The following is a 16,173-nucleotide window of genomic DNA, read 5'->3' as shown; positions in this document are numbered from 1 at the left end:
CCATCTCATTAGTCAAAGTGTTCAGTTTAATGTTATAAGTGATCATAATGATAGTATTAAGTGTCAAAAGCAAAGCATAAACAATACTAGTGTATGCTAATAATAACTGAAGAATTAAAAAGGAGATAATGGTCTGACATGGGTAGCAGGATACACAGCAGACTTATAGAATGGCAGCTGTTCTAAACAGCACTCTGTCCTCATAATCAACCCTTAAGACATTTGGCTCTGGCGAAAAAGCCCTTGAGACTTTCTTAGGTATGGAAAGCCAAGACACAGTGCCAAAAAAATAACCTAAATGTAAGATGTCTGTGTGCGAGATCCCATCAGAAAGAATGGACCATTACAGAAGGAGGTAACTTTCTCTGAAGGGAGGAGAGAACTTTCACTTTGACTATGGCCTTCTCCTAATAAGATAGGAGTTTGTGAACACAAGAGGCTTCCATAGCCTTGGCAACTCATGACAAGAGCCTTGACTGATTACTGATGTCATAAATAAGAGTGTCAATTGTTAAATCAACAGCAGGGGTCACTGTGCACTTACTCCCCATGTAGGATCACAGTTTTTTTTTTTGTTTGTTTGTTTTTTTTTTTTTTTTTTTTACTTTAATTTAGTAAATACAAATTTCCAAAGTACAGTTTATGGATTACAATGGCTCCCCCCTCCCCATAGCTTCCCTCCCGCCTGCAACCCTCCCATCTCCCGCTCCCTATCCATTCCATTCACATCAAGATTCATTTTCAATTATCTTTATATAAAGAAGATCAATTTAGTATATATTAAGTAAAGACTTCATCAGTTTGCACCCAGACAGAACATAAAGTGTAAAATACTGTTTGAGTACTAGTTACAACATTAATTCACATTGCACAATACATTAAGGACAGAGATCCTACAAGAGGAGTAAGTGCACAGTGACTCCTGTTGTTGACTTAACAAATTGACACTCTTGTTTAAGGCGTCAGTAATCTCCCTAGGCTCTAATCATGAGTTGCCAAGGTATGGAAGTCTTTTGAGTTCACCGACTTCGATCTTATTTCAACAAGGTCATAGTCAAAGTGGAAGTTCTCTCCTCCCTTCAGAGAAAGGTACCTCCTTCTTTCATGACCTATTCTTTCCACTGGGATATCACTCGCAGAGATCTTTCATTTAGGGATTTTTTTTTTTTTGCCAGAGTGTCTTGGCTTTCCATGCCTGAAATACTCTCATGGGTTTTTAAGCCGGATCCGCAGGCCTTAAGGGCTGATTCTGAGGCCAGAGTGCTGTTTAGGACATCTGCCATTCTATGAGTCTGCTGTGTATCCCCCTTCCCATGTTGGATCATTCTCTCCCTTTTTTATTCTATCAGTTAGTATTTGCAGGCACTAGTCTTGTTTGTGTGATCCTTTTGACTCTTAGACCTATCATTATGATCAATTGTGACCTGGAATTGATCACTTGGGCTAGTGACATGGCATTGGCACAAGCCACATTGATGGGATTGTATTCGAATCCCCTGGCACGTTTCTAACTCCACCATTTGGGGCAAGTCAGCTTGAGCATGTCCCAAGTTGTACATCTCCTCCCTCTCTTATTCCCACTCTTACATTTAATAGGGATCACTTTTCAGTTAAATTTCAACACCTAAGAATAACTGTGTGTTAATTACAGAGTTCAACCAATAGTATTAAGTAGAACAAAAAATTTGAAAAGGGATAAAGTATTAAATTGTACATCAACAGTCAGGACAAGGGCTGATCAAGTCACTGTTTCTCATAGTGTCCATTTCACTTCATCAGGTTTCCTTTTTGGTGCTCGGTTAGTTGTCACCGATCAAGGAGAACATATGATATTTGTACCTTTGGGTCTTGCTTAATTCACTCAGCATGATGATTTCCAGATTCCTCCATTTTGTTGTAAATGACGGGATTTCATTTTTATTACTGCTGTATAGTATTCTATAGAGTACATGTCTCATAATATCTTTATCCACTCTACTGTTGATGGGCTTTTGGGTTGATTCCGGTCTTAGCTATTATGAGTTGATCTGCAATAAACATTGAGGTGCAGACAGTCTTGTTTTTGCCAATTTAATTTCCTTTGGGTAAATTCCAAGGAGTGGGATGGCTGGGTTGAATGGTAGGGTTATATTCAGCTTTCTGAGGAATCTCCAGACTGACTTCCACAGTGACTTGACCAGTTTGCATTCTCACCAACAGTGGGTTAGTGTACTTTTTTCTCCACATCCTCACCAGCATCTGTTGTTGGTAGATTTCTGAATGTGAGCCATTCTATCCGGGGTGAGGTGAAACCTCATTGTGGTTTTGATTTGCATTTCCCTGATTCTAGTGATCTTGAATATTTTTTCTTGTGTTTGTTGGCCATTTAGATTTCCTCTTTTGAAAAATGTCTATTGAGGTCCTTGACCAATCTCATAAGTGGGTTGTTTGTTTTGATCTCTTTGTAGATTCTGGTTATTAATCCTTTATCTGTTGCATAGTTTGAAAATATCTTTTCCCATTCTGTCAGTTGCCTCTTCACTTTCCTGACTGTTTCTTTTGCAGTACAGAAACTTCTCAATTTGATGTAATCCCAAATGTTAATTTTGGCTTTGACTGCCTGTGATTCCAGGGTCTTTTCCAAGAAGTCTTTTCTGGTACCTATATTTTGCAGGGTTTCTCTAATGTTCTCTAATAATTTGATGATCGTAGGTCGTAGATGTAGATCTTTAATCCCATTCAAAATAGGCACAAAAAACACAAATACCTTGGAATAAACTTAACCAAGGATGTTAAAGATCTCTACGATGAGAATTACAAAATCTTAAGGAAAGAAATAGAGGAGGCTAACAAAATATGGAAAAATCTTTCATGCTCATGGATTGGAAGAATCAATATCATCAAAATGTCCATTTTCCCAAAAGCAATTTATAGATTCAATGTGATACCAATAAAAATACCAAAGACATTCTTCTCAGATATGGAAATAATGATGCTGAAATTCATATGGAGACACAGGAGACCTCGAATAGCTAAAGAAATCTTGTACAATAAAAACAAATCCAGAGGCATCACGATACCAGATTTCAGGACATACTACAGGGCAGTTGTAATCAAAACAGCATGGTACTGGTACAGAAACAGATGGATAGACCGACCAATGGAACAGAATAGAAACACCAGAAATCAATCCAAACATCTACAATCAACTTATATTTGATCAAGGATCCAAAACCAATCCCTGGAGTAAGGACAGTCTATTCAATAAATGGTGCTGGGAAAACTGGATTTCCACGTGCAGAAACATGAAGCAAGTCCCCCAACTTACACCTTACACAAAAATCCACCCAACAATCAGTATTTATTAAGATTTTTTGGACAACATGGCATCCCCACAAGGAACACTGCTTGACCATGCTCCTCCTGTTTCTGGGAAAGAAACCTCACTTAAATCACAATGCCAAGAAATATATGTTAAACAATCAATAGCCAGGGCAAACAGAACGTGAAGCATGTTAATTAGATGTCTTAGCAAATAAGAACACTTACATTGTCTGCACATTGATAAATAGAAATTAATTCAGTCTCCAGAATTTTAGGAATAGCAATTTAATATAAAATAACATTGCTGTTATAGCCTTGATGCACATCCGAGGTTTGATTTACACCATGATTTACTTTACTCAATTTAAAGTTTTTCCCTAAACTCCATTACTAACTCTGAGAGGGAGAGAAAAAGAAGTTTAGTGATAGAGACAAAGAGAAATCCTATTCAATGCCTCACACCTCCTCAACCCCAGTGCTTGTTCCTGGGTCGAGGCTACAACCAACAACAGGGAGTCAGACCCAAGAATTTTACATGGATGGCCAGGACAAAGTTACATGAAGATTCACCACTTTCTCCAGGGCCCTAGGAATCAGTAGCCCAGGTCAGGAGCAAAAACCAGAGCCAGAAACTGATGCCATTCTCTCAGATCACTAGGCTAAACACCCAACCCACCACTTATATTTAAAGGAAAAATCAATTTCATTTCCTTCATATAGCTTAAATGCCACTTCAGTCTGGATTATCGGTCCTAAACTCTGAATATGTGACAGCTAAACAAGTGGAAATCTTTAGAATCCCTTAGAACTTGCTCTTTAAGTCTTTCAAAGAATTCTTTTCAGGCCTTATGAGAATAATGTAGCACTTGGGGAGGAAGATGCAGCCCAGGAGCCCTGCACTGGAGGCCAAGATGGAGAAGACCTCCGCGGCCACCATGACCTTCCCCTTGGTGCTGTGGTAGACAGGCAGGAAGGTCACCCAGACACTGCAGAACACCAGCATGCTGAACGTCAGGAACTTGGCTTCATTGAACGTGTCTGGTAGGTTCCTGGCTAGGAAAGCCAAGGTGAAGCTTGCCAGGGCCAAGGAACCCAGGTAGCCTGGGACACAGTAGAAGGCAGTGGCCGAGCCCTTGTTGCACACCAGGATGATGTGGCCATGCTCAGAGTGTGTATCTAACTCAGTGAAGGGAGGAGAGATTCCCAACCAGATGCTACAGAGAGCCAGTTGGATCAGGAAGCAGATGGGAATGAGGGAGTTAGAAACTCCTGATACCAGCAATCGCCTGATAGTTCTTCCAGGTTTTGTAAGCTTGAAGGCCAGAAGCACAGTGATGGTTTGGCCAGCACAGTAGAAACAGCCACTGTGAACACAAGGCCAATTCTATTTGCTGGAGGAGGCAGGTGGCTGTGTTGGGATGGCCAAGGAAGAGTAAGGAGCAGAGGAAGCACAGGAGGAGGGCGATGAGCAGGATGTAGCTGAGGGTCCTGTTATTGGCCTTGACGATGGGAGTGTCTCGGTGCTTCACAAAGACCCAGAGGACTGCAGCTGTGAGGACAGAGAAGCACAGAGCCATGCAGGCCAGAGCCATCCCCAGGGATTCCTCAAAGGCTAAGAAGGTCACCAGCTTGGGGAGGCAGTGGTTTCTCTCCATGTTTGGGTACTCGTGATCTGCACATGGGATGCACTGCTCTGCATCTGAGGAAAAAGAGAGACTCAGGATTGATACTTAATTGCTGCCTTTTTCTGTCCAGGAAAGGCGTCACTTTTGCACTGCCACTTTGAGAACAGACTGCCTCTATCATATACCAAGATGCACTAGGGTAACTCTGCATTCCCAATCCAGGGAGAATGCTCTCTTCCTAGAATCAGTGGGTGCTCCTAGCTTTTGTCTCAGAGACAATCTGGACACACACAAGCACCTATGTGATGAGCTACGAATTCCCATATGATGGTAATTTTTTTTTTGTTTCTTGTTTCATATACTTAGCGGGTGTTGCACATCACTCTGATAAATTATTTGTTATAATCTTTACACCTGATAAATGTATTCTTTCTCTGAAGTGTGAAAAATTAAGTGCTTTCTACTGCTGCATTAATGGTCATTGAATTATTATTTTTGAGCAATAAAAACTATTTTTGGGCCGGTGATGTGGCTCAGCAAGTTAATGCCCTGGCCAGCACTCCATACAGGTGCCGGTTCCATTCCCAGCTGCCCCTTGATCCAGCTCTCTGCTATGGTTTGGGGTAGCAGTAGAAGATGACCCAAGTCCTTGGGCCCCTGCACCTGCCATGGAAGATCTGGTAGAAACTCCTGGCCCCTGGCTTCAGGTCAGTGCAGCTCTGGCCATTGCAGCCATCTGGGGAGTGAACCAGCAGATGTAAGACTTCTTTCTCTGTCTCTACTTGACCCTGTAACTCTGTCTTTCAAATAAATAAAATAAATCTTTTAAAAAGTATTATCTGCTCGGTATTTTGAATAATGGAAGCATTTTCTAATTAGTGTATGTCTACTTTACATAATTTGATATATTTGGCTTTCATAGGTAATTCCTTAAATGTTTATCTTGTGCAAAGACCCTTTTTTTTGTGAAATAAATTTATTTAATGTTATTTATTTATTTTTTTTAACTTTTATTTAATGCATATAAATTTCCAAAGTACGACTTATGGATTACAATGGCTTCCCCCCCATACCGTCCCTCCCACCCACAACCCTCCCCTTTCCCACTCCCTCTCCCCTTCCATTCACATCAAGATTCATTTTCGATTATCTTAATATACAGAAGATCAGCTTAGTATACATTAAGTATGGATTTCAACAGTTTGCTCCCACACAGAAACATAAAGTGAAAAATAATAGATGATTTTTCACTTTATGCAAAGACCCTTTTTAATGATGCCAATCTGCATCCTTTATGATTATATATTGTCTTCATATTTCACACTGCATAATGCTAAATATGGTGCAAGAATAATAAAACATTTCTGTATCAACTTGCACCGTCCCTGTACATTGCATTTATGCATGAAAATACATGGATTTGCTCATCTAAGGAAGCATAACTAAGCTTGGTGGCGATGCTTTTTACATGTATTGCCTAGATTTAAGCACAGCCCATTGGAAGAGCTCAGATTAGGACTGCCTCTCTCAGAATTGGAGGGTAAAATAAGATGTCTTGTCAAATCAATAGCACAATTAAGCCCAAAAGGATGAGCGCCACCAGAAACCAGTCTACACATAATGTGGTAGACATAGCGATCATAAAATGGATGTATGGAGATAACAAGTGAATGTTTGTATTCATAGCAATGGTTCACTACAATCTCATTACAAAAATTCTTGGTTTTTTTCATTTTTGTTTTTTTTTTAACTTTTAATTAATAAATATAAATTTCCAAAGTACAACTTTTGGATTACAGTGGCTTTTCCCCCCTATAACCTCCCTCTCACCTGCAACCCTCCCATCCCCCACCTCCCACTCTATCTCCCATCACATTCCCAATCACAATTCACTTTGGGTTATTTATTCTTATTTTAAATTTTTATCAATGTAAAGAGAACAGATTTCATATATTTTATAGAAACAACTCTAAGATGGTAGCCATACTTCCCTCCTCCCTTCCCTCCCAGAATACTCCTCCTTCCTTCCTTCCTTCCTTTCTTGTTTTAACTTTTACAATAATACAAATTCAATTGCTTTATAACCACAGACTTAATGCACCATTAGCCATAATATTCAAGAAGTAAAATGTAGAAATAGCACACTGTTCCACAGGGGTATAGAAAAGAGCTAAAAACATAATGAAATCCTAAGATGTCAGTTTCATTCTTAAGCAATGCTTTTTTGTAGTCTATATTAACTACTAAATATCAGAGAAAACATATGATGATATTTATCTTTTGGGGACTGGATTATTTCACTGAGCATAATGGCTTCCAGTTGCATCACTGTTGTTGCAAATGGCAGGATTTCATTCCTTTTTTTGGCTGAGTAGTATAATTATGACAGTGGAGATATCAGTAGAAATGGATACGGTTTCTACCTGTCTGATTGGAAATGTCTCTGTCTGTGCAAAAAGTGCAAGTATAGCAGCAGACAGGTCTTCCTTCCTGTGGCACTTTCCTGAATCCTGGGCCACAGCTCTGGCTACACACAGATTGAGGAGTCTGAAAGGAAAAAGTAGAAACATTCATCTTGATTATTGGCCACATTGATAGAATTTCAATGCTTAACCCCTCACAACAGAAAATGTGACCTTCAGTTTAAGGTCATCTCTGTGTCTCCTCCGACCCCTGCCATGTCATCATTAGCTAAGTGGCTAACTTGGAGCTTCTGTGGTCATCAGTGTACTTTGTCAACATGTACCAAATATTACAAATGTACTTAATCACTTTTATTTCACACATCACCAACTAACATCCCCTGCCATTTATCTCTTATTGAACCACTATGTGGCAATGATTCTGAAAACTAGAATGTCTGAGAAAAAATTGACCATGAACTCATACTTAGTTGATTAGAATATTTTATATCACAGATAAAAGAAACAAAAGACATGATATGGAGGCACACCACTGAGAGTAACTATGAAAAATTCAGGTCAACATAGAAATGGTTAGAATGTGTTACGAAACAATAATTGTGTTTAGTACATTTCTGATATTTTCCATTCAGGCAGGCCATTAATTTTAGAGATAAACACATCACTTGGGTGCAATGCATTGTTGTTATATTTGGTCATGCAGAAAATATCATATTTTGGAAACATGACAAATTATTGTCAATATCAAGATGTGATGTAGAATAAATTGTGGAAGACTGAGTAGCATGTGAAATGAAAAAAGGAAATGCTATCTACAAAGAGGTGAATGATAAGTCAACCCATAATCCACTGTGTTCATCATGCATCACAACATAAAGACCCTCACCATATGTGATTAAGGTCTTCAGAATATATAGATATATTTAGTATTTATGTGTCTATACACTAATCTCTCTATTTCTTTTCATTTATAGCCTTCATTCTATTCACTAAACATCTACAAAATATATGTGTTCAAATTAAAAAAATAAATCAGGGGCTGGTGCTGTGGCACAATAGGTTAATCCTCCACCTTTGGCACCGGCATCCCCTATGGTCACTAGTTCTAGTCCTGGCTGTTCTTCTTCCAATACAGCTCTCTGATGTGGCCTGGGAAAGCAGTAGAAGATGGCCCAAGTCCTTAGACCCCTTTACCCATATGGGAGACTAGATGGAAGCACCTGGCTCCTGGCTTCAGATCAGCACAGCACGGCCATTGCAGCCATTTGGGGAGTGAACCACTGGATGGAGGACATTTCTCTCTGTCTCTCCCTCTCACTGCTATAACTCTACCTCTCAAATAAATAAAATTAAAAAAAAATTAAAAATAAATCAGTAGATTATTCCAAGTTGCACATTCATTCAACATGCATTACCTAAGACTATATAAGGATTACCTCTCTCTATATATAAGAATACATAATATATATTACCTATATACAGGATAACCTACATATATTTTATATATATATATATATATATATATATATATATATATATATAGGATTACCTATATATATATATATAGTATGTAAGGATTATATATATATTATAAGGATTGTAATATATATGTTATAAGGATTATAATATATATATAATAAGGATTTTATATATATATATATATATATATATGAATATGTAAGGATTAGCTACATATATAAGTATTACCATGTATTTGGAAACCATGATGTGAACTGAGACTCTGATGCTTACATAAAGGCTCCGTAATTAATCTACTCCCAAGATTCTACTCAGACCTCTATGTAGGCCTGTGGTATTGAAAGGGATCCATACCTCTTTGAATGCAATAGGCCATTCTATCATCTCTTCATTGATGACCAAGGCTTGATCATGTGAACTCTTAGAGAAAAACTTTCCAATGTTGACCATCAACCCAAGGCCCACAGGAAAATTCACAATATTCTGGATATCATATTGTACCACATCGTGCCTTGTTTCATGGAAAGATATGTCACTTCCAGCACTGTTCCTAAACTGGATTTTCTTCAGGAGTGGGTGAAGCTAGAGGACAAACATAATTGTAAGATGTACAGCATTCAAGTTTAGGTGCTAGAGATGGGATTAAAATGGTGGAGAAGGGAGGGTGATGGCTGCTGTAGTCTAGGAGAACATAGTTTAAGAAAAAGTAGAAGGACTGCAGGCTCAGGGAAGTGTTAGGAAGAAAACAGCAGAGGAAATTCTACACAAATTGGAGGGACACAGTGGACCTATGTGGAGGGTAAGGACATGCACAACTCAGGACCCCAGCAGCTGAGAGCCTCTGCACCAGTGTTGGAGAGTGAGGTGAGACCAATCCGCAGGAGCCAAGCAACTGGCAAAAAGCTGCAGGAAGAGCTTAGAGGGAATCCAGCTTGGAGTCCCATGGGGGATAGTGTACCTGACAAACTACAGGAAAATAAACAAAGTAGGGGGCATGTTTTCTCTCTCTCCAATTACTCTGCAACTGTGTCCTGTAACAAGCTGATAGAGAACAGGCATAACCTTGGACATACATGTCGCTCCCCCTCTTCGTGGAGGAGCAACACAGGACCCTGCGCTGTTCTTTCGTCTGCTCGGCCCTCCCCGGGTTTGCTGCTGGTTCTTCCCGGGTTGGCTACTATCCCTTCCACCTCCGTGGAAGGGCAGTTCCCCCTGGCCGCATTCCCCACTTCCGCAGGGGAGCGGCACACCGCCGGCCGGGTCTCTCGGGGGCTGCACGGGTTCCCTTAGATGTTCCCCATAGATGTTTCTGGTGCATGCCGTCTCTCTCCTCCTTTATAGTCCTCCTCCGCCAATCCCAACTCGGCTGAGTACACTGCTCTCCAATCAGGAGCAAGTCCTACAGTTAATTGGTTGAACTGGAGGCAGCTGTGCGGAAGCTGTTTACTTCTCTCCCAGCGCCATATTGTGGGAGAGCAGATGCATAGAATAAGTCCTAATTCGAGTAACTTAGTCTAGTCCGGATTGCTCCCCACAGATCCCCCTTTCTTTTTATTTTTTGGCGTTGATACGCGCCTGTCTTCGGTGTCCCACGGCACACACTCTGCTCTACTTGCTAGAGTTGCCACAGGCTCTTACAAGTCCTATCAATCAAGAAAACCGAATCCGGGTCCTCTCTTCGCAATTGTGAGGAGGTTTTTAGGCGCTGATGCGTGCCTGTGTTCGGTGCCCTGCAGTGCATGCTCTGCTCTGCTAGAACTGCCTGCAGGTGTTTACAAAACCTATCAGGCAAACCGAATCCAAGCCTCCTAATTGTTGCATTGTGGGGAAGCTTTACTGATGTTAATTCGTGCCTGTCTTTGGTGACCTGCGGCTAGCCGCCCAGGTACTCAACGCCTCACTAATCGGGCAGACCGAATCCAAGCCTTCTAATTGGCATGTTGAGGGGAGGCCTTATTTCTCTCTATTTCTCTATCTCCGGGCATTCCTATTTCTCCCATTTTACTTCTATCTTCCAGCATTCCTATTTCTCTCACTTTACTTCTAAAACTTCTGTTTCTCTTATCCCCGCAGCTTCCCGCTCTCATTCCATTTCTAAACTTCTGTTTTCTCTTATCCCCGCGGCTTCCCGGCACCTCGCCGCTTCAGCCCGCGCGCCTCTCTCATCTGCGCAGCTTCCCGGCTTTGCGCGGCTCGGCTTCGCGCGCTCCGCGGTCTCCACGCTTAACCCTTTCGCGTCTAAACCACGGCCTACGCCAGCGTTCCCTATCTATTCACGCCCCGTGCTCTCTCTGCACGCGGCGGCTTCCGCGAGTAACACAGCGTAGCTTGCGTCTCCACCACTAGCATTCAATCCAAGTTCCCCGGGCTAGCCTGGCGAATTCAACCCAGCGTACGTCTCCGCCCCACGATCTGGCTTACGTCTCAGCTTCTGGTTTCAACTTTTCGCCCCCTATTCCCGGGCTAACTTGAGAACCCCAAAGTGGCTTCCGTTTCCGCCTCGGCCTGCCCCCCACGGCTTCAATTTCCCTAACATTTTTCTCTACCCGGTATGTTTCCCCAAGCTTTCCTCCAACAATATTCCTCCCTCATTTCTCCTGGCCTCTCCCCACAGTCCGCGTCCGAGTCTGTTTGTTCTAGCTTTCACTTTCGCTTTCGACCTTAGAGATTTCTCCCAGCTTCCCCCCGTAGTCCGTATCCGAGTCTATGCCTAGGCTTTCAATAGCTTCTTCCGGCTCTTTTTTCGTCCGGCTTTTCCCTAGGCTGTTTGCTAGTCTCTCTCTCCGGTATTTTCCTGCTTCTTCCCGTTTCTTCCCTCCTAAGTTTCATATCCGTCCTAAGTTTCCTATCCGAGTTAGGTTTCCTATCCGAGCTAGGTTTCCTAATCCGAGTCACGGCACCAATATGTCGCTCCCCCTCTTCGTGGAGGAACGACACAGGACCCTGCGCTGTTCTTTCGTCTGCTCGGCCCTCCCCGGGTTTGCTGCTGGTTCTTCCCGGGTTGGCTACTATCCCTTCCACCTCCGTGGAAGGGCAGTTCCCCCTGGCCGCATTCCCCACTTCCGCAGGGGAGCGGCACACCGCCAGCCGGGTCTCTCGGGGGCTGCACGGGTTCCCTTAGATGTTCCCCATAGATGTTTCTGGTGCATGCCGTCTCTCTCCTCCTTTATAGTCCTCCTCCGCCAATCCCAACTCGGCTGAGTACGCTGCTCTCCAATCAGGAGCAAGTCCTACAGTTAATTGGTTGAACTGGAGGCAGCTGTGCGGAAGCTGTTTACTTCTCTCCCAGCGCCATATTGTGGGAGAGCAGATGCATAGAATAAGTCCTAATTCGAGTAACTTAGTCTAGTCCGGATTGCTCCCCACAATACATAACAGCTGCACCAGCAAACAGCCAAGCAGAGATTCCTGAGTCTGGTGAGGAGGACAGGGGGCTGAGTGCTTGTGACTGTGGGAGGCTTGTGTGCAGGATTGTGTTGTGTTCTTACCTGAGCTTCTTCTAGAGTTCAACAAAGTAATCTTAAAAGTCACATTATTAATGCTTTTAAAATTTGACATAAGCCTATTTTTTAGATACACATTTTTCTAAAACTGAAGATTTCCAGCAGTCCCTGTTGATCCAAAACAAGACAAACATATAAGAGGACTCAGCCTGTGGCTGAGACTTTGGGCACTCACTGCTGGAGGTGCCATATGATCAGGGCTCCCTGGTGAGCTGGCCAGGGACATTGTTGGAGAATCTGAGCTTACACCGAGGACTGCACAGATCCTCTGTGTGGTCCTTATGGCAGAGCAAACAAATAATATACACACTGGAGCTAGCACCCAGTAACTGGTCTCCTTTGAGTAGAGGAGCTCAGCTGAGTCTACACCAACAGACAAAAACAAACCTATCTGATCAAAAAAAAAAAAAAGAGAAAGAGATAGAGATTTACTATGCCAAACCTGGGTGTGTCACCTCAGATACAAACCTCACCCTGGAGCACTGAAAAGAGCTTCCTGGACATATCTACCACAAAGCTCTAGGGATTCCCTGGAAGCAGACATTCCATTAATCCACACATAGTCCAAAGATGAAAGCCACCACAGTGATAAAACACAGAAACCAACTAGTATCTCCACAAATGACGATCAACAAATGCACCAGTTCAAGAAACAGAATAAGGAAGACACTATGATGGCCACAAAAGTACACAACACTTCAATACTAGATTGTGAAGACAATGAGATTGAAGAAATCCCAGAAATGGAATTCAAGTTACAGGTTATTGAGTGGTGTACATGCACTAAGCAGTCACTTCCCAGGCTCATAATCCTCAGGGATTCTTCTTAGGAGAGACTTAGTTGGATTTGGGTGGTCACCATGTCATGGGTTCATGTGAGGGGAAATATTCTATCATTGCCTGAAGAAATGATGGGAAGTGATTTAATACAAATAGTAAATTATATTAGCTGGCTTAGGCATGCACTCTGCTGTATCCATGACCAGGAAGGAGGTTTAGTTGGGGCTTTAGGGAAGGCAAGCTTTGCACTTAAACATGGGTCTGTCATGGATGGGTGTGCTAAAGGATAATTTTAATGATGGTAACCAGTTGTGTTCTTACCTGAGCTTCTTCTAGGGTTCAACAAAGTAAACTTAAAAGTCAGAATATTAATGCTTTTAAAATTTGACATAAGTCTAGTTTTTAAAAGATATACATTTTTCTAAAATTGAAGATGTCTAGCAGTCCTTGTAGATCCAAAATAAGACAAACACATGAGTTATATGTGTTAAATTATCTATACTTAGAATTTTATATCTCACTAATGCTTAAAATTGATACCGTGTGGGTTTCTCTCTGCTCTCCTATAGAAACTTAGTTGAGAATTTGATTAACTTTTTAAACCTTATCTGGCAGTATATGACAAAAACCATGGAGTTCTACTTCAGTAAAAAAAAAAAAGTGCAAGCCGGCGCCGCGGCTCACTAGGCTAATCCTCCACCTAGCGGCGCCGGCACACCGGGTTCTAGTCCCGGTCAGGGCGCCGGATTCTGTCCCGGTTGCCCCTCTTCCAGACCAGCCCTCTGCTGTGGCCAGGGAGTGCAGTGGAGGATGGCCCAGGTGCTTGGGCCCTGCACCCCATGGGAGACCAGGAAAAGCACCTGGCTCCTGGCTCCTGCCATCGGATCAGCGCGGTGCGCCAGCCGCAGCGCGCTGGCCGCGGCGGCCATTGGAGGGTGAACCAATGGCAAAGGAAGACCTTTCTCTCTGTCTCTCTCTCTCACTGTCCACTCTGCCTGTCAAAAAAAAAAAAGTGCAAATATATTAGGGCTTCATGCCTGTCCTGTTCTGGAGGAGGTTTACCTGCCAAGGGAGAAGCTTAGGTTGAGCTGCATCTCCTGGAGATCCCATTTCTACTTTCTCTAGAAACATCTTATGGAGGGCATGGGCCACTGCATACACAGCATTGTAGATGAAATAGCTAGAGTCAGATAGAGTCATTATGTCGATGTCTCCTGGGGAAAACTCTAAGGAAGTGTTTGGTGGGCAGTCTCCTATTTCTCCACATAGCGACCCAGAAGGTAGGCAGGTGAAAATGTGAAACCATAGTTTAGTGAAGTAAAAGTCTTCTGGGTAGTGGGAAGGGTCCACTGTCTTGAGAAAATGTTTGAGGCCTGGGATTCCCCCCTTGTGTGGTGAAAATGAGAAGCCTCCATGGAAAGAGTGCAGTGCACGGTATGTCTCATGCACAACAATGTTCCACTTTGCTACCATGATCCACACCTTGCACACGGTTAAAAAGTATCCTCCTGCAAAGTCCACATTGATGAGGCTCCTTACTTCACCATAGAGTATGTGCACATTTGCAGAAGAAAGGCTGATCCCAGTCATGAAAGTGATATCAGTGGAGGCATACAGTCTCTTAGTGGCAGGGAGCTTTTGTGTGAAGGCCACACAGAGACCTTTCTTTACCATCTCTGTCTCAAAGTTCCGAAGGAACTGCTCTCCTTTCATATCATCAGATACAAAGAGCGCCACCCAAGTCCAGCCAAAATGCAGCAACAAGGAGATCATTCCATGGACCACAGAGCTGTCACTGGTGGCCATCTGATAGAGTGAGGGAAACTGGTCTTTATCATTTAGCAGAGGATCGAAAGGGCCATGGGTGATCTGAAAGCCAAAGTAGTCATGACTGTGAATTATCTTTGTTGGGGTAAGGCTGAGATATTCTCTCCAAGGGAGGCCTTTGAGGAGAATGTTACTGGGTAAAAAGAAAGATTGCTCTAGAGACAGCTGAATTCTGTTATTCTGCAAACAGAGAACACCATGCTTCTCACGCCCTTAGCCTTTGGAAGAAAGGTGATAGCATGAAAATGTGTCATATCCCTATTTTCTCTTCACATCCTGCAGTGCAAACTGGGAAGGCATCAATTCTGAATGCAATACCACCAAGATAATATCCTGCTCTCTCTCACCCAAATGTGGGATAGAACCCATGTGGCATGTAAACCATGACAAAGTCTGTATGGATCTCCTGATACACTGGATTTCATTTCTTTTCACAACATCACATAACTTGTCATGAAAATCACAATTACTCACTCTGATTTTTGGTGAAATAATTTTTCCAGCTTAGAATCCTCTTATGTGACTGAAGTCTTTTTTTTTGGCAGTAATGGGCTGATGGTGTGTACTGGGTCTTACATAAATCACTGATTTGCTAATGCAGATCCTGGGAGGCAGCTGTAATGTCTTGATTAATTGAAATAGTTAACCCTCATGGAAGACCTGAACAGAATTCCTATACCCAGGGCCTATAATTGCCAGACTCCCAGCACATTAGTGAGTGTACCAATGAATGGAAGACCTCTGTTATGTCTCTTTCTGCCTCTCAAACCAAAATGTTAGGAAAAACAATCTGTGATGTCAGGAATTGTAAATAGAACACTCAGTGAGATTCTTCTGAAGGAATCTTTCAGTGAAGGTGCATGAGGGAGGTTTGGATGATGGAGTCCAGGAACACCCATTTCACTGGAACTGAGCCTCGAACACTCTTAGCAAACTTAGGGAAGGCATGGTCCTCTGTGATGTCCCAAAGGAAAAGCAAATGTCCAGGTTTTTAAATCCCCACATCTACATTATCACCTGTGGATGCCACCTTGGACAGTACACTTCTTGGTGCTGTGGAAATTTCCTTTGAGATACTGAGCTGTGAATACAATGAAGTCAATAAATCCAATGGTAGGGATGGATATATTGGCCCTAGGTAGGAATCTGAGTGGAGACCCTCAGCATTCACTGCCCCTTCCCTTTCTTCCTACCTCCTTCCTTCTGTTAATAATTTCACAGGCCAGGGTTTTC

At 42.4% G+C, this 16,173-nt stretch overlaps 1 protein-coding gene across 1 annotated transcript; it reads right to left on the bottom strand.

Annotated features, from left to right (window-relative positions):
• Positions 1–4,105: 4,105 nt before the first annotated feature.
• On the bottom strand, positions 4,106–4,958 carry LOC149121499 (vomeronasal type-2 receptor 116-like). The gene is given in 3 exon segments (XM_089315543.1): positions 4,106–4,644; positions 4,647–4,688; positions 4,691–4,958. Coding segments are annotated over 3 exon segments (849 nt in total).
• Positions 4,959–16,173: the final 11,215 nt, after the last annotated feature.

Source organism: Oryctolagus cuniculus, chromosome 16 (assembly GCF_051225735.1).
Source record: "Oryctolagus cuniculus isolate XC-2025 breed Fujian yellow rabbit chromosome 16, ASM5122573v1, whole genome shotgun sequence".
Taxonomy (NCBI): Eukaryota; Metazoa; Chordata; class Mammalia; order Lagomorpha; family Leporidae; genus Oryctolagus; species Oryctolagus cuniculus.
Note: the sequence above shows the minus strand (reverse complement) of the source record. Positions and strands in the feature narration are given on the sequence as shown.